This window comes from Oncorhynchus kisutch, linkage group LG8 (assembly GCF_002021735.2).
Source record: "Oncorhynchus kisutch isolate 150728-3 linkage group LG8, Okis_V2, whole genome shotgun sequence".
NCBI classification, from domain to species: Eukaryota; Metazoa; Chordata; class Actinopteri; order Salmoniformes; family Salmonidae; genus Oncorhynchus; species Oncorhynchus kisutch.
This window is the reverse complement of record NC_034181.2, coordinates 40081086-40108053: the sequence shown is the minus strand read 5'-3', so window position 1 is coordinate 40108053 and position 26968 is coordinate 40081086. Positions and strand designations below refer to the sequence as shown.

The following is a 26968-nucleotide window of genomic DNA, read 5'->3' as shown; positions in this document are numbered from 1 at the left end:
GGAAAAATAAAGTTCCCTAAAACCTCTATGCTTTATGACTTGTTAAAAGCACGAATGAGCCTTTATAATGTGTTATAACAAGGCTTGTAATATGTGTATGTCTCTAACATAGGTCCCCAGAGAGACGCCCAGGCGGGCCGCGAGTTCATCCTGAAGATGTTTGTGGACCTGAACCCGGACAGCGACAAGATCATCTACTCCCACTTCACCTGCGCCACGGACACCGAGAACATCCGCTTTGTGTTCGCCGCCGTCAAAGACACCATCCTCCAGCTCAACCTGAAGGAGTATAACCTGGTGTGAAAGCCATAGAGTTAGAATCCTAGAAGGGACTTCTTCGGCATGAGCGGAGCATGACTGGGGCCGAGGCCCTTCTCCAACATTGACTGACTGAATGTCAAACTGACTGCCAAAACAAACATCTAATGGTTGCGTAATGCTAATTTATTGCCATTGTTGACCCTTTCTTTTGTCTATTTAAAAGAAAAACATTATTGAGGGGGTTTTGGGGGGGTTTAAATGTCGTTGTTGGATATGTACAGCACCGTTCCTCCAATTGTTTTAGGCTAAGCGTTGTGACGTTTTATTTTTAAGACACTCAAAGTGACAGCTGGGTTTTGTCCGCCTCTGATCTTGATTCCAAGGTGCTCCTGCCTTCTGTGTTTCTGATTTGACCCAGTCGGTCCATTCCTCCGCCGGTCTGTGGCGTCCATTCTTCTGCCTCACACTTATTTTCCTCAGAAAGGGTGAAAAGGGTTGATACTGTGATTTATTTTTTAATGATTATTTTTCGTTATTGCATCAAATGATTTGGTAGCGTTTGACGTGGGAGTCGTTTGAGCCACACAGCAGGGCAGGAGGTTATCCGTGTAACTAGGTTGTGGAGTGAGCACCATGATACTCATTGTCCATCACAGGCCCTGGGGTCAGGAAAAGGTTATTGATGAGACAGTGTTGATGTCGCGCGCTGTGCCACGCTGACTTTTTTAAGGTCCTGTTTATTTCCGATGCCAAAAGGACGTACAGTAAGGTTAACTCGACGCTCCCCTTTGCACAGTCAACTAGAAAGTGTATTGGAAGCAGGACGGGACACCAGCCTTTTGAAGGCACCAAGAGTTGCCAATGCACACGTGACCATTTTAAAGAGTTTCTCGTTTTTGGTTACGCACTCTTCCCCCATCTCGTATTCATCGTTGAATGCCAAAACCACTCGTTTGAGTCAGTATGCCAAGCCTGGCAAAACACACATTCACTGGAGTTCATAGAGTTGTTGTGTTGTTAATGCCAAATTGAGTGGCCAATCGTTTTGTGGTCATTGTATGGAAATTATAATACTATTGGCAGTAGAAGCTGAAGTCCTCTGGTGACCAGTTGTGACCAGTTGTGATTATGTGGTCGGTTGTATTCCATAGGCCTTTTTATCCAAGTCTTGGGTTTGGTTCACCTTGCACAGTATGAAATGATTTTCTTTTGACCAGACGGAGGCGGGGACCAGGGGGATGGAGGACCTTGCTCTATTAGTGATGGGTAACACAGATTCAGTTGTGGGAATCTGCTTTTGTCAAGGGCTCTTCTTTTGTAGAGGGGCCGCTAGTCTTCTCTCACTGCCTGGACTGAGCTGGACCACCGCAAAGGCAGCTGTGGCAGCCAATCACAGTGCCAGTGTCTCACATAGACTGAGAAATCACAATGCAGCTCTGTCCTTTTGATTGTCCAATCACAGCCCAGCTGTCCGACTGTTTTGGTTTGTTAGCAGTGGAGATGATTAGCTGTTTCCCATGTTAAAAGGGGCAGTGGCTCTGACTCCCAGTTATTTCTCTGAGTATGTACATTTTTTGTAACAATTCCCTAAACATAACCCTGTAATTGACATTTTATTGAGGTATAGTGCAATTATGAATGCTTTAATCACTTTACATACATCTCTCTCTCACATATATATATATGGCAGCATGCATGTTGTCTTTGTAATCATTATTTTTTGGCAGATTGAATGTGTGGTATTGAAAAAATGTATCTATGTAATTGTATTGTATGTCTAATGTATGGCTAATTCGTTTGGGGGAAAAAATATTTACGTTTGTTTGTTTTTGCCAGTTCATTTCTCAACAACAAAGGAAGTGCAGTTTCAGAACTGCTTAAGGAGCAATCAATATGATCTAAGGAACGATATGCCAGAAGCTGCAATCGCTTTTGCTAATTGACTTTCGTGTAAAAAAAAATGCAGACTCAAATTACAGGGCTAATTCCATTGGTTTAAATCTAAATACTGGCTTCAGGAAAAGAGCACTTGTCATGTAGGAATGACCACATCACGCATTATCCGACTCCTTTCTTTATTTGACTACATTTGTTAGCTATTTTATTTATTCAAACAGGGCCTTGGAGACAGCACTTTGCAGTTTCCCCATTTCCCCTTGTCATCCCCACACTGGGACTGCGCGTTCCGTTGGGGCTAATTGTTCATTGGCCATTTAACGTAATGCTGCAACCCCTGAGGTTTCTTATGTTAACATTTAAGACTGAGCTGTGACCAGGAGAACAATCCATACGCCTCTCAAAAACACCTTCCAGTGTCTTTTTGCTGTCGAGGGTCCACGAAAACCACCTCTACATTCGAACCACCCCCTAGTCCCTACATGCTTGAATTTATTCTGGGTCGTGTTCATTATGCATGCAACAAAAACGTTTTTTTTTACAACAGAACAAGAAAATTCGAGTTTTTCTTATTGGACAAAGCCAGGTTTCAGTTGATGTTTTACGTTTGGTGCCTATTCAATGGAGTTAAGAACGTATTGTAAATTCATTCCTCGGCTAATGGAGCTAACCAACTGGTACCTTTTCGTATAGCTCAAATGGTTCGCACGTTGTCAAGCAGGCGGTCACGTGTGTAGGCAAGGTAAAGGACCATGTTTCAAGAGCAATCCGAGGCAGCGCTGGGAGGCAGCGCTATATGCTAAGCTAGTACACTGAATCCGGTTACACATAATAAACACGACCTAGTGCATTCAGATCTATAATACTGAAGGGGTAGGGGGCTATGGGATGGAACATGTGGGCACTTGATTACCGGGGTGGGTGATGGGTTAGAATGCAGGTCGCGGACCAAATGTGGCACTTGCCAAAAAAAGAATGTGCACCACTATCACAATATGCTAGGAACCCAAATTTGAATGGATATATTAATGGATGGTACATTAATAAAAGCTATTGATGGCCAATCATCAGAATGTACAGATTTGTTTATGAACTACATACATAGAAAAAGTTAACTTGTACATGTTGTCTTATTGTGGGAGCTGGGCCTCCTGCTCTCATTTAATTAAGGAACACTTCATCATATGTTACCTCTCTCTGAATGAGACTCCTCTGTGAACATGTTTCAGTATTCACACAGACCAGACGGATAGGAAGCCAGCTAGAACGTTTCCCAGGGAAAACAAATTAAGTGAGTACAGCAAAGTATTTTCCTACAATAAATTTGCAACACACACACACACACACACACATACATAGAGATAAAGAGACCATAAAGAACTCCTATCCTGGAGTCACTTGCCGGATATTTACCTTGTGAGGTGACTGGCTTAGTTGCGACAGTTCAAGAGGACTCATATTTATGTTACATTTGATTGAAATGTTAGACTTAATATAATTAGCCCAAACAAAGAATTCAACTAATCTTATTTCTAAAGCAGGAAGACTGTAAATTGGGCGTCTTGATGTAGTGTTCCTGTTTTCCTTTTGTCATGTGGTCCTAGATATCCAATTGGCCAGGTCAAATATTGTTACATTACAGTGCCTCCTTCCAGGGCTGGTTCCAGGCATAAGTGACATAACCCCCGACTGCTCGGGGGCCCCTGAACAATAAAAAAAGATATGCAGTACCAGTCAAAAGTTTGAACACACCTACTCATTCAAGCGTTTTTCATTATTTGTACTATTTTCTACATTGTAGAATAATAGTGAAGACATCAAAACTATGAAATAACACATGGAATCTTGTAGTAACCAAAATGTTATATTTGAGATTCTCCAAAAAAGCCACCCTTTGCCTTGATGACAGCTTTGCACACTCTAGGCATTCACTCAATCAGCTTCATGAGGTAGTCACCTGGAATGCATTTCAATTAACAGATGTGCCTTGTTAAAAGTTAATTTGTGGAATTTCTTTCCTTCATACGTTTGAGACAATTGTTGTGTTGTGACAAGGTTGGGTTGGTATATAGAATATAGCCCTATTTGGTAAAAGACCAAGTCCATATTATGGAAAGAGAAATGACAGTCCATCATTATTTTAAGACATGAAGGTCAGTCAATCTGGAAAATGTCAAGAACTTTGAAAGTGTCTTCAAGTGCAGTCGCAAAAAACATCAAGCGCTATGATGAAACTAGCTCTCATGAGGATCGCCACAGGAATGGAAGACCCAGAGTTACTTCTGTTGCGGAGGATAAGCTCATTGGAGTTACCAGCCTCCGAAATCGGCGATTAACTGCACCTCAAATTGCAGCCCAAATAAATGCTTCACAGAGTTCAAGTAACAGACACATCTCAACTGTTCAGAGAAGACTACGTGAATCAGGCCTTCATGGTCGAATTGCTTCAAATAAACCACTACTAAAGGAAATAAATAATAAGAAGAGACTTGCTTGGCCAAGAAACACGAGAAATGGATATTAGACCGGTGGAAATCTGTCCTTTTGTCTGATGAGTCCAAATTTGCGATTTTTGGTTCCAACCGCCAGGTCTTTGTCAGACATAGAGTAAGTGAACGGATGATCTCCGCATGTGTGGTTCCCACGTTGAGGCATGGAGGAGGAGGTGTGATTGTGTGGGGTGCTTTGCTGGTGACACTGTCTGTGATTTATTTAGAATTCAAGGCACACTTAACCAGCATGGCTACCACAGCATTCTGCAGCGATACGCCATCCCATCTGGTTTGCATCCCATCTGGCTATCATTTATTTTTCAACAGGACAATGACCCGAAGCACACTTCCAGGCTGTGTAAGGACAATTTGACCAAGAAGGAGAGTGATGGAGTGCTGCATCAGATGACCTGGCCTCCACAATCACCCGACCTCAACCCAGTTGAGATGGTTTGTGATGAGTCGGACCACAGAGTGAAGGAAAAGCAGCCAACAAGTGCTCAGCATATGTGGGAACTCCTTCAAGATGGTTGGAAAAGCATTCCAGGTGAATCTGGTTGAGAGAATGCCAAGAGTATGCAAAGCTGTCATCAAGGCAAAGGGTGGTTACTTTGAAGAATCTCAAATATAAAATATATTTTGATTTGCTTAACACTTTTTTGGTTACTACATTATTCCATATGTGTTCTTTCATAGTTTTGATGTCTTCACTATTATTCTACAATGTAGAAAATAGTAAAAAATAAAGAAAACTCTTGAATCAGTAGGTGTTCTAAAACTTTTTACCGTATATGTATATATTTTAGGAACTGGAGTCGGGGTCTCAACTTACTATTGAGTGATAGAATAGTAGAATACACCAGGTGTCATTTCATCAGCAGTTTTTATTTTGTTATGTCAGTCACTGACAGTCACTTAATTAGCCATGTCATCTAGCAATTTTTACATTGTTAGTTAATCTAGCCAGCTATCTAAATTTTTAGTAATCCTGGCCGAGTACCTACCAGCTCACAGGGCCTGACCTCCAGGGAGCCCCATTGATTTTGTTAGTCATTCTAACTCAGATACAATATCGACAAGGCATAAGTCATTCCAAAATGGCTAGAATTGCAGGAAATTTGCTGTAAAACTGCTAAATGTTTCCCTCAGACTCATGGACAATTTGGTAGAAATGCAGAAAATGTGCTTTAAAACACATTTTCTCTACGCCCCATGGCAAAATGTGTAGAATTGCAGGAAATTTACTTTCCTCTCCACCATCAACAGGGGAGCTGCTAAAATATTTTGTGCAAGGTGGGGGGCCCCCATCCAAACTTTGCTTAGGGCCCTCAAAGGCTAGAACCGGCCCTGCTTCCTGCAGGCTCCTTGTAAGTAACTATATCATGGTCGGGCATCTACTGTAGGCGCGCCCGTCCCCGCCCCGGTGGAGATGTGTCCTTCTACTGCCTTGGATAAAGTTCAGGATGTGACCAAGCGCCAGGAAAACATATGCGCACTGCCAGTCTAACGTTCACCCACAGCTTGTAGCTGTTACCTGTAGAGCAGGAGGTTAGTATTCCTATACCGACAACTGGGAAGGAGACGATTCCGGGAACTTCAGACAGAAAGATCAAACGGGAAAACGAAAATAACAATTTATTTGCTATGCGCATTCCGACCGGGAGGAACTAATTGGACAGACAGGTTGGCCTTTCATTGGGACTCCCGTGTCTACTGCTCCATCTTCTCCAGTGCTGTAAGTGCAAACAGAGGGGACATTGGACAGTGACTGCGTCAATGATGGCTGGATGTTGTATGTCGGCCGAGGAGAAGGAGAATCAGAGAATCAATCAGGAGATTGACAGGCAACTTCGGCGGGACAAGAAAGACTCGCGCAGGGAACTCAAACTGCTGCTATTAGGTGAGAGCTATCACATCTGTCAATCACACTGCTTAGTGCATAGCCACGGCTGTAGCCAGGGTCCATTACATTTGAAGAAAGTTAAAGCTCATTTACTTAATTTCTATACAATTTAAAAACGTTAAAATGCTATTTGGAGAAGAGCAAAAATGACCCCAGCCATTATCAATCATATTGTTTGCTGCAGCTTCATTCACCTCAGTCGATCTACAAACACATAGCCTATTAGCTATAGCTGCTACACATTAACTCACACTAACTGAGCACCTGGATTAAAAACTATAATTGAATATGTACAGAGGAGAAGGTATTTTATTAGCAAATGGTAAACAAATAAGTTTGCTTGACATAATGTTTTTATTTTTGCAGTTTTAGAGCAGATGTCCTGCAATTCTACACATGTTCCTATGATTTATGACATTTATGACATGTTAAGTGTGGGTCCCCTGGAGATCTGGGCCCCTGAGCAGGTGCCCTGTGTGCCTAGTCAGTAATTCATGTTAACTACAAGTTTAGATAGCTGGTTTAAGTTAGACTAAATAGACTAATTTATCCCCCCAACATTACTGACATGGGCTAATTGAGTGACTGTCAGTGAAGGAGATATAACAAGAGGAAAACTGCTGATGTACAACCAACTTTCGAAATTGGCTACTAGGCAAAACGTGGACCACACCTGGCCATAGGTGTCAAGTCAGGTGAGGAAAGGATCAGTAGGCTAGGCTATCACAGTGATGTTAGACTATAACACATTTAATATATTAAGTAATAGGCCTATAATGTGTCCATGCTGTGCAGACATGGGAGCACATTCCTTCTTTTTTTTATCTCCTTTTAATTTCATTTCCTTCACCCAGACTTCACCCTCCCTCACCGGATGTGGTTGTGGTGCGCTCTGGCACTGTTCACTGGGCTTGGCACAGTTGTTCCACATTGTTCTATAATGTCAGCACTGCACAACTTCTCAACATAGCCTAGGCACTCACACTTTTTTTCTAGGCTATTAAGCATAACTTTAAAAAAATATATTGCCAAGGCTTACTAAACAGTTGTGCTGCTCAGATATAAGGCGCATTTGCAACTAGCCCATTCATAGACAGCAATGTTAAACATATACCGTTGTATTTACGAACCTGTCTGCCATCCGGGGCAAATGCACCGACGCTGCCCAGAAGCTCTGTCTCAATGTCAATACGCCTCACTTGCAATACGGTTTTGGAAACATTTGGTACTGAACTTTCATATCGACGAGAAATCATTTTCAAAAAACAAAAGGTTAAATTACTACACACATTTATAGAGTTAGAGTTAGGGTTCCTGCTCCTTAACCGTACATTATTGGGCTACTTTGCACCCGGTCGAGGTGAATGAAATTGTATTGGTGAAAAAAATGTGATCGTTTCACTTTCATTGTCAACAAATAGAATAGCTTACTTTGCTAACAACTAATAATAATTAACTGAGAAGCTTTCAATTACGAAATGTTGGTGCCTTGCCTTGGGGCGTTGGCCCACCGATGTGTTTGTAGTCGCAGGTAGCTGGTGTACCACGGTTATTTTCTCATGCAAAGTCATGCAAATACAGCTGAGAGTATCATTTCAGTTTTGCCTGATCAACGCTCCTGGAAAGTGTGCTCTAATCACACACCCGAAAGTCTAGAGTGAAAAAAAGAAGGGCTTGTAAACGCACATTCTCATATAAACAACTTTTATTTTAAATGTCATAAACACACTGGATATCTTGTGTTTCCGATAGATCTTCACCTGTTAAACACCACAAAACCATTATAAAAGCCATATCTTATGTTAAGAATTACATCAGAATGTTTCACAGACATGTCTACAACTTGAATATCTTTGTTTGCCATAAAGCAGACCAACATAGGCCTAGTTGTGTTATAAGGAAACACCTTAGATGGTGCTCTTCTGTCCAGTGTGTGTTTTAGAAGCAGTGAAGTGTGTGAGCCACTATATGTCCCTGAAGGTGTCATTAGACCAATGACTGCCCACAGTAAAACTCATGGGAGACATTCAGGTCATGATGAAAAGGTTGACACTGCAGGGTGTCTGGGCCAGACCTACATATGATCACCATGTGTATTGTGTAACACTTTGAACTATTGCTTGTTAGCATTGGTGAACAGAGGGCATCAGTCATCACCGCAGGCAAGGGAACCTACTTTTCACGTGAGTGTGGTTCAATGGATCCACCTCTGTTTTTACACCAGCATCTGCCTCCTCACGCTTCAGTAAGAGACTATACAGATTCTGCAGCAGGGTTTTGTGTAGGCTACTGTCCTCACACCTTAGCTCCCACAAATGAGGAAGTGGAGGTTTGTGTGTCTGTTTCTGTGGTCAGGGGGGCAAGCTGGGTGGTTATGGTTATAGCTAATGCCAGTAATGCCCACAGCTGAATGCTCCTCTGAGCGGGGGAGGGGCCAGCTGGGCAGACAGATAGACAGGGAAGCGGACTGACTGGTGGTGGTAACCACAGTGGTACTACTGGTATGGTAATAACCCTATTTCACTATTACATCACTGTGTAAACCAATGGTGCATAACATATGACCGTGCGCTCCAGATGAGGGCTGAAATCCAATTCAATCCGTCATGGTCGCCGTAGTAAGAAAATAATAGGCTGAATCTCTTTTAGAATGGTTTTGGTTTTGGTTCAAACAAACTACTAAAAGTTTCACTTAAACCAGATAGAAACTGTAGAAATGATCATTTACCTTTGTATATATTTTCAAAATAATTCATAATTCTTTGAACTATAACCTGACATGTCAACTTCTAAACACGGGATGTTAAAGGGATAGTTCAAATTACAAAATGACATATTTGTTTCCTTACCCTATAAGCAGCCTATGGACAAGGTAGGCCAGAAATCCATGCTTTGGTTTAGTTTCCCTGGTGCGGGTTCCAAATGCTAATGTTTTAGCATTTGTGGCACAAATCCCATTCAAGTCATGGAACCGATATTAGCATGTTCAAATCATCTATAAGTGACTTTGTTGAGCTTCACAATCAAATGTAGATACTTTCGGATGATTTGAACTATCAGGCAAACACACAGGCAACTTTTAAAATTGCACTGTAAAGTTACAGAATAGATGTCCCAAATTCTATACATATCTGAGAGGATTGGACAGGTGTAAGCAATACAACATAATTTCTAGTAGCCTATTAGAGGGCAAGTTGGAGCTACTGTCATATCGCTTAAACCTGTCACATCCTCTCAGATCGCGACAATTGTCTAGGGGGTAGGGACTAGGGGTTGTTTCTGGACAGTACCCTTAAATCTCCTGCCTGCTTCTCCAAACATTGCTATGAAATCTTAACCTTTGACCCTTGTCTCTCTGTTGAGACTGCCTGGCTGACTGAATCAAATTCAGCACCATGCCTTCACATCCTATATTAGAGATTCAGTCAGAGAAAATGTTACAGTGATGTGCTCAAGCATACAGTGCATTCGGAAAGTATTCAGACCCCTTGACTTTTTCAACATTTTGTTACGTTACAGCCTTATTCTAAAATGGATTAAATAGTTTGTTTTTCCCATCATAAATCTGCACACAATAGCCCATAATGACAAAGCAAAATCAGGTTTTCCGAAATGTTTGCGGAAAAAACAGAATTATCACGTTTACATAGGTATTCTGACCATTTACTCAGTACTTTGTTGAAGCACCTTTGGCAGCGATTACAGCCTCAAGTCTTCTTGGGTATGATGCTACAAGCTTGGCACACCTGAATTTGGGAAGTTTCTCCCATTCTTCTCTGCAGATCCTCTCAAGCTCTGTCAGGTTGGAAGGGGAATGTCGCTGCACAGCTATTTTCAGGCCTCTCCAGAGATGTTCGATCGGGTTCAAGTCCGGGCTCTGGCTGGGCCACTCAAGGACATTCAGAGACTTGTCCCCAAGCCACTCCTGCATTGTCTTGGCTGTGTGCTTAGGGTCGTTGTCCTGTTGGAAGGTGAACCTTCACCCCAGTCTGAGGTCCTGAGCACTCTGGAGCAGTTTTCATCAAAGATCTCTCTGTACTTTTCTTTCGTACCCTCAATCTCCCAGTCCCTGCCGTTGAAAAACATTCCCACAGGATGATGCTTCCACCTTTATTTAACCAGGTAGGCCAGTTGATAACAAGTTCTCATTTACAACTGTGACCTGGCCATGATAAAGCAAAGCAGCGTGACAAAAACAACAACACAGAGTTACACATAAACAAGCGTACAGTCAATAACACAATAGAAAAATCTATGTACAGTGTGTGCAAATGTAGACGAGTAGGGAGGTAAGGCAATAAATACAGTGGGGCAAAAAAGTATTTAGTCAGCCACCAATTGTGCAAGTTCTCCCACTTGAAAAGATGAGAGAGGCTTGTAATTTTCATCATAGGTACACTTCAACTATAACAGACAAAATTAGAAGAAAAAAATCCAGAGAATCACATTGTAGGATTTTTAATGAATTTATTTGCAAATTATGGTGGAAAATAAGTATTTGATCAATAACAAAAGTTTATCTCAATACTTTGTTATATACCCTTTGTTGGCAATGACAGAGGTCAAACGTTTTCTGTAAGTCTTCACAAGGTTTTCACACACTGTTGCTGGTATTTTGGCCCATTCCTCCATGCAGATCTCCTCTAGAGCAGTGATGTTTTGGGGCTGTTGCTGGGCAACACAGACTTTCAACTCCCTCCAAAGATTTTCTATGGGGTTGAGATATGGAGACTGGCTAGGCCACTCCAGGACCTTGAAATGCTTCTTACGAAGCCACTCCTTCGTTGCCCAGGCGGTGTGTTTGGGGTCATTGTCATGCTGAAAAACCCAGCCACGTTTCATCTTCAATGCACTTGCTGATGGAAGGAGGTTTTCACTCAAAATCTCACGATACATGGCCCCATTCATTCTTTCCTTTACACGGATCAGTCGTCCTGGTCCCTTTGCAGAAAAACAGCCCTAAAGCATGATGTTTCCACCCCCATGCTTCACAGTAGGTATGGTGTTCTTTGGATGCAACTCAGCATTCTTTGTCCTCCAAACACGACGAGTTGAGGTTTTACCAAAAAGTTCTATTTTGGTTTCATCTGACCATATGACATTCTCCCAATCTTCTTCTGGATCATCCAAATGCTCTCTAGCAAACTTCAGACGGGCCTGGACATGTACTTAAGCAGGGGGACACGTCTGGCACTGCAGGATTTGAGTCCCTGGCGGCGTAGTGTGTTACTGATGGTAGGCTTTGTTACTTTGGTCCCAGCTCTCTGCAAGTCATTCACTAGGTTCCCCCGTGTGGTTCTGGGATTTTTGCTCACCGTTCTTGTGATCATTTTGACCCCATGGGGTGAGATTTTGCGTGGAGCCCCAGATCGAGGGAGATTATCAGTGGTCTTGTATGTCTTCCATTTCCTAATAATTGCTCCCACAGTTGATTTCTTCAAACCAAGCTGCTTACCTATTACAGATTCAGTCTTCCCAGCCTGGTGCAGGTCTACAATTTTGTTTCTGGTGTCCTTTGACAGCTCTTTGGTCTTGGCCATAGTGGAGTTTGGAGTTTGACTGTTTGAGGTCGTGGATAGGTGTCTTTTATACTGATAACAAGTTAAAACAGGTGCCATTAATACAGGTAACGAGTGGAGGACAGAGGAGCCTCTTAAAGAAGAAGTTACAGGTCTGTGAGAGCCAGAAATCTTGCTTGTTTGTAGGTGACCAAATACTTATTTTCCACCATAATTTGCAAATAAATTCATTAAAAGTCCTACAATGTGATTTTCTGGATTTTTTTTCTCATTTTGTCTGTCATAGTTGAAGTGTACCTATGATGAAAATTACAGGCCTCTCTCATCTTTTTAAGTGGGAGAACATGCACAATTGGTGGCTGACTAAATACTTTTTTGCCCCACTGTACGCCATAGAGGAAACATAATTACAATTTAGCATTAACACTCTATCTGAGAAGTAGTCATTTAAGAAGCCAAGGCTATTGAGTCTGCCGATAAGAATGCAGTGATTGACAGAGTCGAAAGCCTTGGCCAGGTCAATGAAGGCGGCTGCACAGTACTGTCTTTTATCGACCTTGAGTGTGACTGAGGTACACCCATGACCAGCTCGGAAACCAAATTGCATAGTGGAGAAGGTACGTTGGGAATCTAAGTGTTCGGTGATCTGTTTGTTAACTTGGCTTTCGAAGATTTTAAAAAGGCAGGGCAGGATGGATATAGGTATATAACAGTTTGTGATTTTGCAGCTCTTTCAGAACATAAGCTGTCTGGATTTTGGTGAAGGAGATGGTGCCAGGTTTGGACACTGCTAACAAACCTCCATTATTGACCATAGGGATGGTGCCAGGTTTCCTCCAGACGTGATGCTTGGCATTCAGGCTAATGAGTTCAATCTTGGATTCATCAGATCAGAGAATCTTGTTTCTTATGGTCAGAGTCCTTTAGGTGCCTTTTGGCAAACTTAAAGTGGTCTGTCATGTGCCTTTTACTGAGGAGTGGCTTCCGTCTGGCCACTCTACCATAACGGCCCAATTGGTGGAGTGCTGCAGGGATGGTTGTCCTTCTGGAAGGTTCTGCCATCTCCACAGAGGAACTCTGGAGATGACCAAAGCCCTCCCCCCCCGATTGATCAGTTTGGCCGGGCGGCCAGCTCTAGGAAGAGTCTTGGTGGTTCCAAATGTCTTTCATTTAAGAATGATGGAGGCCACTGTGTTCTTGGGGACCTTCAATGCTGCAGAAATGTTTTGGTCCCCTTCCTCAACACACTCCTGTCTCTGAGCTTTACAGACAATTCCTTGGACCTCATGGCTTGCTTTTGCTCTGACATGCACTGTCAACTATGGGACCTTATACAGACAGGTGTCTACCTTTCCAATTCCTGTCCAATTAAATGAATTTACCACAGGTGGACTCCAATAAAGTTGTAAAAACATTTCAAGGATGATCAATGAAAACGAGATGCACCTGAGCTCAACTTCAAGTCTCATAGAAAAGTCTGTAAATAAGGTTTTTCTGATTTTTTTAAAACCTGTTTTCACTTTGTCATTATGGAGTATTGTGTGTAGATTGTTGAGGAAAACAATTAATTGAATCCATTTTAGAATGAAGCTGTGACGAAACAAAATGTGGAAAAAGGGAAGGGGTCTGAATACTTTCTGAATGCACTGTACATATTTGTTGAACCAGCTCAGGCTGGTAGTGTGTGAGGACGTGGTGTTCTTGCAGCAGGACTCAGAGAGGAATGCTAGCAGCGAGAGTGTGTGATGGGGTCTGCAGAGAGGAGCTGAGAGAGCCGATAAACATGTCCAAACAACCACAGACAGAACCTCTGACAGTCTACAGAGCATCACCCTCACACCAACACACACTTCTCTTTGCCCAACAGATTGGCCATTACAGTAACACACACGCACGCAAGATCGTTCACACGCACAAATGTAGGTTCTTATGCAGCCCATTTTTTTGCCTGACGACTCATTCTGAATTTTATTCTTCTGCTCTAGCAATCACTCCATACGAAAGGCTAGTGGGTGTGGCGTTTGTGGATGGGTAGTCAGGCTAGACCTTTTTAACTGCAGGTCCAACATTGTTAGTTTACACACTTTGCCCTTTAGTGATGCTGGGTAGCCAAATAATTACCAACTTTTTTTTTGACTCAAGAATCATGAATCATTGAGAGTGAACAGTTTCCAGTATAATTCATCATCAACAATCATCTACTATATATTTTTGAAGTCAATGGCCAATAGAAATGGTCAAATCAAGGGTTTTCTGCATGGATGGGATGCTGCATGTATACTGAACAAAAATATAAACGCAACATGCAACAATTTCTAAGATTTACAGTTCATATAAGGAAATCAGTCAATTTAAATAAATAAATTAGGCCCTAATCTAAGTATTTCACATGATTGGGAATACAACCATGCACCTGTTGGTCACAGATACCTTTAAAAAAAAGGTAGGTTGTGGATCAGAACACCAGTCAGTATCTGGTGTGACCACCATTTGCCTCATGCAGCACGACACATCTCCTTTGCATAAAGGTAGATCAGGCTGTTGATTGTGGCCTGTGAAATGTTGTTGCTGGATATTGGCGGGAACTGGAACACACTGTCGTATACATCAATCCAGGGCATCCAAAACATGCTCATGTCTGGTGAGTATACAGGCCATGGAAGAACTGGGACATTTTTAAAACATGAGGTGATGGCGGCCGATGAATGGCACGACAATGGACCTCAGGATCTCTGTGTCACGGTATCTCTGTGCATTCAAATTGCCATCGCTAAAATGCAATTGTGTTCGTTGTCCGTAGCTTATGCATGACCTTACCATAACCGCATTGCCTCCATGGGGCAACCTGTTCACAACGTTGACATCAGAGAACCACTCACCCACACGACACCATACATCCTGTCTGCCATCTGTCCGGTACAGTTGAAATCCATGAAGAGCACACTTCTCCAGCGTCCCAGTGGTCATTGAAGGTGAGCATTTGGCCAGTAAAGTCGGTTACGATGCCAAACTGCAGTCAGGTCAAGACCCTGGTGAGGACGACGAGCACGCTGATGAGCTTCCCTGAGATGGTTTCTGACTTATGGTAGAGAAATTAACATTGAATTGTCTGGCAACAGCTCTGGTGGACATTCCTGCAGCCAGCATGCCAATTGCACACTCCCTCAACTTGAGACATCTGTGGAATTATGTTGTGAGACAAAAACTGTACATTTTTTGTGGTCTTTTATTGTACCCAACACAAGGTGCACTTCTGTAACGATCATGCTGTTTAATCAGCTTCTTGATATGCCACACCTGTCAGGTGGATGGATTATCTTTACAAAGAATACATGCTCACTAAAAGGGATGTAAACAAATTTCTGCACAACATTTGACAGAAATATGTTTTTTGTGCAAGTGGAACATTTCTGGGATCTGTTATCTCAGCTCATGAAACATGGGACCAAGACTTTACATGTTGCGTTTATATTTTGCTTGGTATAAGTGTAACTGTAATGAGGGGAACTAGGGGAGTTTTGTGGTAAGGACGGGGAGAGCAATGTACACTAGAATAAAAACGTATTCAACTGGAAATCATAAAGTTCTTCAATGATGGGTGGTGGGCTTTGTGTTATATTATATTTTTAAAAGAAGGGGTCTGAAAGAATGCATAATTACTGTAAGCATAAAATAGGTGTATAGGCCTATAGCTAAATCATGTTCTGTTCTCTGTGTGAAGGTCCTAATGGATGGAATTAAGTTGGTATATTAATATAACTCATTGTATTGATTTGGAAAACTGACGTAACTTTCTAATCTCAATGGCAAAAGGATGGATCAACCCTCACCAGTACAGTGTTTAAAATATAATTCAATGGAACATTGATATTGTATCTCTATGGTTTAATAGATCATGAGGGTAAGTGCAAATACCAGCTCCCCCTCTGACTGCTTTGGACAGTTGTACATGCTAACTCTCCCTTTTGATTGGTCAACTTAATATTCACAAGTGCCTGTGACCTCTTTGATTGGTCATGGTCAGGCACAAGTCCCTGCCCATTATGTCTGATTGATGGATGGATCTGGCGGCTTATTGAGGACATGTTTTCATGTTGTTCTCATTAGACTATTGACTGGCTAACTTTTGAAAGTCAAATTCATTCAAATTTGTCAAAGCCTATGTACAGATGTCTGCAAATACAGTTTCCTTAGCAACAACTTACTTATTTGTTTTTAGTCTCTTGGAAACCCTCCATCTCAACTCTCACACGTACAAACACTGCAAGAAGCATTTTTGAAGACCACTTCCATTGTCCTCCAAGAGTAGCTTAATGTTTGGCTGGAAGGTGGGTGTGTGTTTGAGTGAGGTGCGTTGGATTCACAAGCGGGTAGAGACAGAGGAGACCCAGCAACAGAGGAACGTTTGTTCTGAATCTGTTGGTGTCTGGTGTGTTGTTGGCAGCATTTATTCCTATGCTGACATGTTTAAATCCTGAGGGGCTTCAGGAACTGTGACTAAATGGTGGTCAGGAATGAGCCCGTCTTTGACTTTCTCTCAGAAACGACGCGAAACAGTTTACAGAACGAGAGAAGGCTGTTAACCAGCTGGCCCCCCTCTTTAAACAGCACACTTCTCAAGAACAAGCTTCTCTCCTCTCCTCTCCTCTCCCCATCCCCCTTTCTCGCCTCCCTTTCCTTTTTTTCGTCTCTTTTTCACCTCGGCCTATCCAGGTCAATTCCTCTTCAAGAGAAGCTAACAATCTGGTGGCAACAAGAGTTCCGATGCTCCGTTACAGCTCTTCAATGTAAGCGCTTCCCTGTTTTGGGTCTATGAGTGACTTCACATAATATATTTTTGATCAAGGTCACTATTCTATTCATCAATGAATCTGTCAATCATTTATGGCCTCGGAGCAGTTCACTTAATATGTGTTGATGTTGCCCGACTCATTAGATAATGTGTGTGTGTGTGTGTATCAGTGCTGTGATTGGGGGATGAGGCTCAACCTAATCCTGCCATAGTGCTGATATAATGTGTCCAGATTAATATTTTCAGAGGCACAGAAACAAAAACACAGCTGGGAGTGAAGGCTGCCGTGCTGCTAGAGCACTGCTGCTGGGATACATACAAAGGACAGAGGCCCTGGCTCTAAGGTCTCCTTGTCAACTAGACACACACACTGCTCATTGTTCTTACAGTAGCAGGGTGGATGGATGTTTTTTTCAGTGTGTGTTTACATCCTGGTGTGGTTGTTTGTGATAGAGTTAACCGCGGGTGATTCATAGAGAAGCGGAGGTGGGGTTACACAGTCACAGGCTCTGCTGTTCTATCTGCTGGACACGCATTGCTCTCCTGGCCCTCTCCTCTTCCCTGGGCCCTACTCTCCTGGCCCTCTCCTCTTCCCTGGGCCCTACTCTCCTGGCCCTCTCCTCTTCCCTGGGCCCTACTCTCCTGGCCCTCTCCTCTTCCCTGGGCCCTACTCTCCTGGCCCTCTCCTCTTCCCTGGGCCCTACTCTCCTGGCCCTCTCCTCTTCCCTGGGCCCTACTCTCCTGGCCCTCTCCTCTTCCCTGGGCCCTACTCATTCCCTCTGCAGCAGTAGTAGCATTTACTGGCAACTCACTGCAGACCACGTTGAGTTTTTACCTGTGACTTCAGCGGACCTGGAATTCTTATATGTTTTGTAGACTTTATTGAGACAGTTATGATGAATGAATGAGAAAGGGAGACGGGCCATTGGGAAGGGGGGACAGGGAGATCCTCTCCCCACCGGAGACAGGGGTTTGTATACACTGTATCTAGAGCCAGGAGCTTTACCACTAGACCACGTGCTCTGCACTGCTCTAGTGCAGGTCCTGTTGGATAATGAGATGGAGTACTTTGGCTTTTGATATGTCGCTGTTGGTGGACCAGGTGCTGAGCGTATCTAGTTGCTTCTGCATTGTTGATGGTTGCTGCAGCTTGCTTGTTGTTTCAAGTCTATTCATGTCACTGACATATTTACACACAGGGTCGGCAGCCTTTTATGCAGCATCATTGATGAGGCCAAGGAGTAAGACTGGGCCAAATAGAGTGCCTTGGGGAACACCACATGTAAGGGGCTGAATTGTGATCAACCGTGTCTCTTTCCTCCCTCCTTTCTGTCAGGTACTGGAGAGAGTGGGAAGAGCACCTTCATTAAACAGATGAGAATCATCCATGGGGCCGGCTACTCAGAGGAGGACAAGCGCGGCTTCACCAAGCTGGTGTACCAGAACATCTTCACTGCCATGCAGTCCATGATCCGCGCCATGGAGACCCTCAACATCCCCTACTCTGAGGCCCAGAATAAGGCAAGAATCCCAGCAACATTACACTTCAGCCCTACCTCAGTACTGGCTGATCACGGCACCAAAGACTTTCGTTTTCCTTTGTGAAGTGTTTTAAAGCATTTTCCATTGCGTGCCCCAAGGAACACACCCCAACCATCTTGTTTGCTCCCTCCCTCCCTCCCAGGGCTATGCCAGCATGTTGAGTGAGGTGGAGGTGGACATGGTGAATGATCTGGAGAGAGGCCATGTGGACGCCATCAGGAGCCTGTGGATGGACAGTGGAGTGCAGGAGTGCTACGACCGGCGCAGGGAGTACCAGCTTTCTGACTCCGCCAAATAGTGAGTAGACTTAGGTCATAGGGCCAGGAGTTTTTCTTGAACTGGTCATGATCAGGAAAACCACAGGTCAGGTAACTTGGCCTTAGCCAAAGACATGTCTATCGCCAAAAAGTAAAGACACTATAACATAAGACTGCGAAGCCATAAAAAATGTTAAGCGGTTGCTTCCAGTCCTGTTGTGTTGAGGGTTAATAGGCCTCCACTGAGTTTGTGGATTGGACAGGCTTCAAGGATGTAGTGCATGGTTTACTCCACCCCACAGGCACATAGGGAGCTTTTATTCCGTATCGGTGGAGGTTTGGCGAGGCATGGGCCGTGGCCAGTCTTTAACCTATTGAGGGTGGACGACTCCTTCCTGGGGAGGTTGAGACCAGGGGGCTGTTGTGTGTGGGTCATGATGCGGTGCTTATTTGTCAGGTCCAGTGACTCCCACTCTTGTGTCCAGGTGAGATTTGTGTTGAAGTCATCAGTGGGTGCGTCTTTACAAATTGGAGCGTCAGGTGTGGTGCATTGAAGACTATTTCAATAATTTTGTGGGTAGTTTCGAGTCTTGGGTGTATGGGGGGTGACGTTTGTCAGGACAGGGAGTTAGGAAAGCGGGTAGATCGTAGTGTGTCAGGGATGATGCGCGTGGCGGCGTTTAGGTGGGTCAACTCTGTGTGCGTGTGACAACCTTGACCAGACAGGTGCACAGTACTCTGCCATTTTATTTTATTTATTTTTATTTTTTATTTTACCTTTATTTAACCAGGTAGGCAAGTTGAGAACAAGTTCTCATTTACAATTGCGACCTGGCCAAGATAAAGCAAAGCAGTTCGACAGATAAAACGACACAGAGTTACACATGGAGTAAAAACAAACATACAGTCAATAATGCAGTATAAACAAGTCTATATACAATGTGAGCAAATGAGGTGAGAAGGGAGGTAAAGGCAAAAAGGCCAAGATGGCAAAGTAAATACAATATAGCAAGTAAAATACTGGAATGGTAGTTTTGCAATGGAAGAATGTGCAAAGTAGAAATAAAAAAATAATGGGGTGCAAAGGAGCAAAATAAATAAATAAATTAAAATTAAATACAGTTGGGAAAGAGGTAGTTGTTTGGGCTAAATTATAGGTGGGCTATGTACAGGTGCAGTAATCTGTGAGCTGCTCTGACAGTTGGTGCTTAAAGCTAGTGAGGGAGATAAGTGTTTCCAGTTTCAGAGATTTTTGTAGTTCGTTCCAGTCATTGGCAGCAGAGAACTGGAAGGAGAGGCGGCCAAAGAAAGAATTGGTTTTGGGGGTGACTAGAGAGATATACCTGCTGGAGCGTGTGCTACAGGTGGGAGATGCTATGGTGACCAGCGAGCTGAGATAAGGGGGGACTTTACCTAGCAGTGTCTTGTAGATGACATGGAGCCAGTGGGTTTGGCGACGAGTATGAAGCGAGGGCCAGCCAACGAGAGCGTACAGGTCGCAATGGTGGGTAGTATATGGGGCTTTGGTGATAAAACGGATTGCACTGTGATAGACTGCATCCAATTTGTTGAGTAGGGTATTGGAGGCTATTTTGTAAATGACATCGCCAAAGTCGAGGATTGGTAGGATGGTCAGTTTTACAAGGGTATGTTTGGCAGCATGAGTGAAGGATGCTTTGTTGCGAAATAGGAAGCCAATTCTAGATTTAACTTTGGATTGGAGATGTTTGATATGGGTCTGGAAGGAGAGTTTACAATCTAACCAGACACCTAAGTATTTGTAGTTGTCCACGTATTCTAAGTCAGAGCCGTCCAGAGTAGTGATGTTGGATAGGCGGGTAGGTGCAGGCAGCGATCGGTTGAAGAGCATGCATTTAGTTTTACTTGCATTCAAGAGCAATTGGAGGCCACGGAAGGAGAGTTGTATGGCATTGAAGCTTGCCTGGAGGGTTGTTAACACAGTGTCCAGAGAAGGGCCGGAAGTATACAGAATGGTGTCGTCTGCGTAGAGGTGGATCAGGGACTCACCAGCAGCAAGAGCGACCTCATTGATGTATACAGAGAAGAGAGTCGGTCCAAGAATTGAACCCTGTGGCACCCCCATAGAGACTGCCAGAGGTCCGGACAGCAGACCCTCCGATTTGACACACTGAACTCTATCAGAGAAGTAGTTGGTGAACCAGGCGAGGCAATCATTTGAGAAACCAAGGCTGTCGAGTCTGCCGATGAGGATATGGTGATTGACAGAGTCGAAAGCCTTGGCCAGATCAATGAATACGGCTGCACAGTAATGTTTCTTATCGATGGCGGTTAAGATATCGTTTAGGACCTTGAGCGTGGCTGAGGTGCACCCATGACCAGCTCTGAAACCAGATTGCATAGCAGAGAAGGTATGGTGAGATTCGAAATGGTCGGTAATCTGTTTGTTGACTTGGCTTTCGAAGACCTTAGAAAGGCACGGTAGGATAGATATAGGTCTGTAGCAGTTTGGGTCAAGAGTGTCCCCCCCTTTGAAGAGGGGGATGACTGCAGCTGCTTTCCAATCTTTGGGAATCTCAGACGACACGAAAGAGAGGTTGAACAGGCTAGTAATAGGGGTGGCAACAATTTCGGCAGATAATTTTAGAAAGAAAGGGTCCAGATTGTCTAGCCCGGCTGATTTGTAGGGGTCCAGATTTTGCAGCTCTTTCAGAACATCAGCTGAATGGATTTGGGAGAAGGAGAAATGGGGAAGGCTTGGGCGAGTTGCTGTTGGGGGTGCAGTGCTGTTGTCCGGGGTAGGAGTAGCCAGGTGGAAAGCATGGCCAGCCGTAGAAAAATGCTTATTGAAATTCTCAATTATGGTGGATTTATCAGTGGTGACAGTGTTTCCTATCTTCAGTGCAGTGGGCAGCTGGGAGGAGGTGTTCTTATTCTCCATGGACTTTACAGTGTCCCAGAACTTTTTTGAGTTAGTGTTGCAGGAAGCAAATTTCTGCTTGAAAAAGCTAGCCTTGGCTTTTCTAACTGCCTGTGTATAATGATTTCTAGCTTCCCTGAACAGCTGCATATCACGGGGGCTGTTCGATGCTAATGCAGAACGCCATAGGATGTTTTTGTGTTGGTTAAGGGCAGTCAGGTCTGGGGAGAACCAAGGGCTATATCTGTTCCTGGTTCTAAATTTCTTGAATGGGGCATGTTTATTTAGGATGGTTAGGAAGGCATTTTTAAAAAATATCCAGGCATCCTCTACTGACGGGATGAGATCAATATCCTTCCAGGATACCCCGGCCAGGTCGATTAGAAAGGCCTGCTCGCAGAAGTGTTTCAGGGAGCGTTTTACAGTGATGAGTGGCGGTCGTTTGACCGCTGACCCATTACGGATGCAGGCAATGAGGCAGTGATCGCTGAGATCTTGGTTGAAGACAGCAGAGGTGTATTTAGAGGGGAAGTTGGTTAGGATGATATCTATGAGGGTGCCCGTGTTTAAGGTTTTGGGGAGGTACCTGGTAGGTTCATTGATAATTTGTGTGAGATTGAGGGCATCAAGTTTAGATTGTAGGATGGCTGGGGTGTTAAGCATGTTCCAGTTTAGGTCGCCTAGCAGCACGAACTCTGAAGATAGATGGGGGGCAATCAGTTCACATATGGTGTCCAGAGCACAGCTGGGGGCAGAGGGTGGTCTATAGCAGGCGGCAACAGTGAGAGACTTGTTTTTAGAGAGGTGGATCTTTAAAAGTAGAAGTTCAAATTGTTTGGGTACAGACCTGGATAGTAGGACAGAACTCTGCAGGCTATCTTTGCAGTAGATTGCAACACCGCCCCCTTTGGCAGTTCTATCTTGTCTGAAAATGTTGTAGTTTGGAATTAAAATGTCTGAGTTTTTGGTGGTCTTCCTAAGCCAGGATTCAGACACAGCTAGAACATCCGGGTTGGCAGAGTGTGCTAAAGCAGTGAATAGAACAAACTTAGGGAGGAGGCTTCTAATGTTAACATGCATGAAACCAAGGCTATTACGGTTACAGAAGTCGTCAAAAGAGAGCGCCTGGGGAATAGGAGTGGAGCTAGGCACTGCAGGGCCTGGATTCACCTCTACATCGCCAGAGGAACATAGGAGGAGTAGAATAAGGGTACGGCTAAAAGCTATGAGAATTGGTCGTCTAGAACGTCTGGAACATAGAGTAAAAGGAGGTTTCTGGGGGCGATAAAATAGCATCAAGGTATAATGTACAGACAAATGTATGGTAGGATGTGAATATAGTGGAGGTAAACCTAGGTATTGAGTGATGAAGAGAGAGATATTGTCTCTAGAAACATCGTTGAAACCAGGAGATGTCATTGCATGTGTGGGTGGTGGAACTAATAGGTTGGATAAGGTATAGTGAGCAGGACTAGAGGCTCTACAGTGAAATAAGCCAATAAACACTAACCAGAACAGAAATGGACAAGACATATTGACATTAAGGAGAGGCATGCTTAGTCGAGTGATCAAAAGGGTCCGGTGAGTGGAGAGGTTGGTTGGTGATTTAGACAGCTAGCCAGGGCATCGGTAGCAAGCTAGCATAGGATGGAGGTCTGTTGTTAGCTACCTCTTGCGTTCCGTCAGTAGATTAGTGGGGTTCCGTGTGGTAGAGGGGATTAATCCAAATCACACAACAACAACAAAAATAAAAACAATAGATATAGTTATAGAGGCCCAAGAAGAAAACATAATAATAATAATAAAAAATTAAAAAATAAATATATAAAAAAAATTGTCCGATTGTCTATTCAGATAGCAGCCGGTAAGACAGCTAACGGTTAGCAGGCCGCAGATGGGCGTTCAGGAGCCAGCCGAATAACTCCTTCGGGTAGATAACGTCGGCAGTCCAGTTGTGAAGGCCCGGTGGGGCTCCGCGAAAGCAGTAAAACGGGTCCGGATAGGTGACTGCAGCCCAGGTGTGATTGATGGAACTCAGGAGTGATTGACGGAGCTTGCTAGCTCCGGAATAATTGATGTTTGCTCCGGAATCGACGAAGGCCGATAGTCACACGGATAGCAGCTAGCTAGCTGTGAGATCCGGGTATGAATGTCCAGAGAGCAGTCGAAATCCAGGGACATGGAGAGAAAAATTGGTCCGGTATGTTCCGTTCCGAGCCGCGCTGCGCCGTACAGAACTGGCGATAGATTTTCGAGCTAAAGGATAGCTGATGACCACAAACCGTGGTTAGCTGAATACTAACGATTTGCCAGTAAAGGAGCTAACTAGCTTCTGAACTAGCTTCTGGATTAGCTTCTGGCTAGTTTCAGGCTAGCTTCTTGGAGTTTCTGGCTAGCTTCTTGGAGGATTACAGATCTGAGGTAAATAATACTTTTTTATAAATATACATTGGTGAGGCGGGTTGCAGGAGAGTGTTTTGAAGATGAGTTGATGGAAAATAAAAATAAAATGTATGTGAAAAAGTTGTAAATATATATATATACAGGACACGACAAGACGAGGACAAAAGACGTCTGAACTGCTATGCCACCTTGGTTTCAATGACCCTTAAAGATGAAATCTGTGCTGCTGCAATGTTTTCCCTGCATGCCCTAGAAGGAACTAAATCAATATTCATACTGGAATGTGAATATGCTGCCAACAAGCCCTGTTTAATTACATGGACAATATTTGGACTAATATTTGGACTAGCTGGGTTTTCTTCAGCGTATACCAATGTAAATTGTGTGTATCATTGGTTGTGGCATCATTGTTCTTTTCTCTTGGCGAGCACACATCATTCCCTTAAACGTTTTCTTCATGTGTTGTTCAGTTATCTGAGTGACATGGACAGGATCGCAGAGCCCTCCTACCTGCCCACCCAGCAGGACATCCTGAGGGTCCGAGTACCTACAACAGGCATCATCGAGTACCCCTTCGACATGGAAAACGTCATCTTCAGGTGAGGGACACTTTAGTTCTCCAATCGCCACTGAGTGTCCTACATACGAGAAACACTACAGACCCATTTCCTGTCTGTGTCATGAAAAGTTGCGCTGGCAGTTCCAAATCAGAAAGTGGTGTGTTTACATGGGAGTGGATAGAGAATGTTTTCATGGTCATCACTCCAAGTTTAGCAAGATCCCAACTTCAGAGCTTTTTTGTTGAGGATGCGCGTCACTCAAACGAGAAGTTTGCTTGTAAACAACAAATGTCTTTCTGATGGTATACAATAAGCAGCACTCCAAACATTGGCTTGTTGTGACAGGATGGTGGATGTGGGGGGTCAGAGGTCAGAGAGGAGAAAGTGGATCCACTGCTTTGAGAACGTCACATCCATCATCTTCTTGGTGGCGCTTAGTGAGTACGACCAGGTGCTGGCTGAGTGTGACAATGAGGTGAGCTCCCGTCAGTCAGAGCACGGTCACGGGCCTTTGCCTGATACACTTGAAGGCCGCATTCGTTGAGCTAACATGCTGTCGTGTAAAATTGATGAGTAAAATAAGCTATTAAGTCAAATGTACCTCACATTAAAATGCATAAGTTAAATGTATCTCACAAATTCGATGAGTATGGACCATCATATCCACTTACTGTACGTGCATCAACTTCCCCTAGAACCGCATGGAAGAGAGCAAAGCCCTCTTCAAGACCATCATCACATACCCCTGGTTCCAGCGCTCTTCTGTAATCCTTTTCCTCAACAAAACTGACATCCTAGAGGAGAAGATCACACACTCCCACCTTGTCAACTACTTCCCAGAATACACCGGTAAGCTCTAGCTAGTAGTGTTTGTGTTGTGTGTGACCGCTATTCTTATGTGTATAGTAAGTAAACACATTACTTAACACACACTTGACCAACCTGGTATCAAACCCAGGCTGCCACATGACTCAAAAACATGTTAGCCCACTGAGCTAAAGCCTAGGCATTCGTTCTGGGAGCTAACACATTTTCAAGTCTCAGGCAAGGTTACGCATCACAAGTGTAGTTCATCGAACCTCCTATAGGTACACACGCCATAACTAAAGCTCTTGTTTCCAGGGCCACAGAATGACCCTAAAGCAGCCAGGGAGTTCATCCTGAAGATGTACCAGGAGCAGAACCCAGACCGAGAAAAGACTGTCTACTCCCACTTCACTTGTGCCACCGACACAGAGAACATCCGCTTTGTCTTTGTTGCTGTCAAAGACACCATCCTCAGACACAACCTCAAGGAGTTCAACCTGGTTTAGAGGAGAGCTAGGGCTTCTGCAAGGTTAGGAGACATCTAGACTGGTCCGAGATGATGTGCTTCAGCCAACTTCTCTATCGTTGACATGAGTTGGTTAAAGCACATACAGATCTGGGATCTGGCTAGGAGACCTGAGAGTAGATGTATATGGTTAGGTTGGAAGGTCAGATTGATGTGCTAGAAGAATATGCTCAGACTGCCAGATTTGTAGTGCTGTTTTTCTGTCCAGGGTGCCTTTTAGGTTGAGCATCTATACCAAGAGAAAAGCTCCTCTAGATAACTTTTCAAAAGGATGAAAATTCTACTCATATGTATAGTGACAGGGATGCCAACGTTACGTTTTAAGTAAAATAGATTTTTATTGTATGGTCGTTGTACCAAAAAATGTTTTTTTTCCTTGAAATGGATGACTTTAATTTATTTGTTGTGGAGTTCGCACAGAGGAAGGAGTTAAAGTATAGCACCTTTTGATTGATATAAAAATGAACTGTGTTAAGCTGATGTATCTAGCAATTATGTACAACACTCCTCAGGATGTCTTTCCTTGAGCAGTAGTGTGATAGTGACGACAGTGAGAGTGCAAGTGAAATTGTGGATTCAGTCCTTGTCCAAGTCTTTTACTTGCTTAAATGTGAGCAAAACTTGGCCGTAAAAATGCAATGTTTTCATACAGATACTGTATTTATGTACTCCGTAATATATCTAAACAGTGAAGACGTGCATATTTTAGCCAAGTAATCAGTCTAAAGTGCCTTGTTTGTGAGAGGAATAACAGAATAATTCCAGTGAACTATAGAGACATTTACCAGAGACCTTCATTTAGGCGCAAATCCTTCCTTCCACTTGATTCAAATTTTCAGTTGTTGTCAATGGGAAACTAAGTGAAAATTCAAATTTGAAGTGGGAGTTAGGATTCACCCCGAAGTGCATAAACATGAATAGGTATTCCTAACAACCGATTTTTGGTCATGAAAGAATTCTCCATTCATAGATTATGACCATTTACTTACTTAATATGTGCATTAAGTCATTTCTACATTGTTACATTTCAATAAATTGTTAGTCAAATTTAAAAATTTTATTGGTGCGTCTCAGATTAAAAAGTGTCAAGCAGAACTTGGAGAGAGAAATA

General features: G+C 43.5%; 2 protein-coding genes across 3 annotated transcripts in view; both read left to right on the top strand.

The window, feature by feature from the left end:
• Positions 1 to 3230, top strand: part of LOC109895676 (guanine nucleotide-binding protein G(q) subunit alpha) — a 40760-nt gene extending 37530 nt beyond the window's left edge. For both annotated transcript variants that reach the window (XM_020489566.2, XM_031830343.1), the window contains exon 7: positions 113 to 3230. In XM_020489566.2, coding sequence (XP_020345155.1) covers positions 113 to 303 — 191 coding nt within the window. In that variant the 3' untranslated portion in view covers positions 304 to 3230. The remainder of the gene's footprint in view (positions 1 to 112) is intronic.
• A 2824-nt stretch (positions 3231 to 6054) lies between these two features.
• On the top strand, positions 6055 to 26906 carry LOC109895678 (guanine nucleotide-binding protein subunit alpha-14). Its single transcript, XM_020489573.2, has 7 exons — positions 6055 to 6549; positions 18200 to 18384; positions 18548 to 18702; positions 24435 to 24563; positions 24870 to 24999; positions 25220 to 25373; positions 25647 to 26906. Exons 1-7 carry the CDS (start codon positions 6426 to 6428, stop codon positions 25835 to 25837), a joined length of 1068 nt encoding a protein of 355 aa, XP_020345162.1. The 5' UTR covers positions 6055 to 6425; the 3' UTR covers positions 25838 to 26906.
• The last annotated feature ends 62 nt before the right edge of the window (positions 26907 to 26968 follow it).

Bases quoted from the DNA above. Each gene is read 5' to 3' on its own strand.
- LOC109895678 (XM_020489573.2), top strand. From the start codon at position 6,426: ATGATGGCTGGATGTTGTATGTCGGCCGAGGAGAAGGAGAATCAGAGA. The intron at 18,385-18,547 runs GCAAGAATCCCA...CCTCCCTCCCAG, and splicing joins ACTCTGAGGCCCAGAATAAG to GGCTATGCCAGCATGTTGAG. The intron at 25,374-25,646 runs GTAAGCTCTAGC...TCTTGTTTCCAG, and splicing joins CTACTTCCCAGAATACACCG to GGCCACAGAATGACCCTAAA.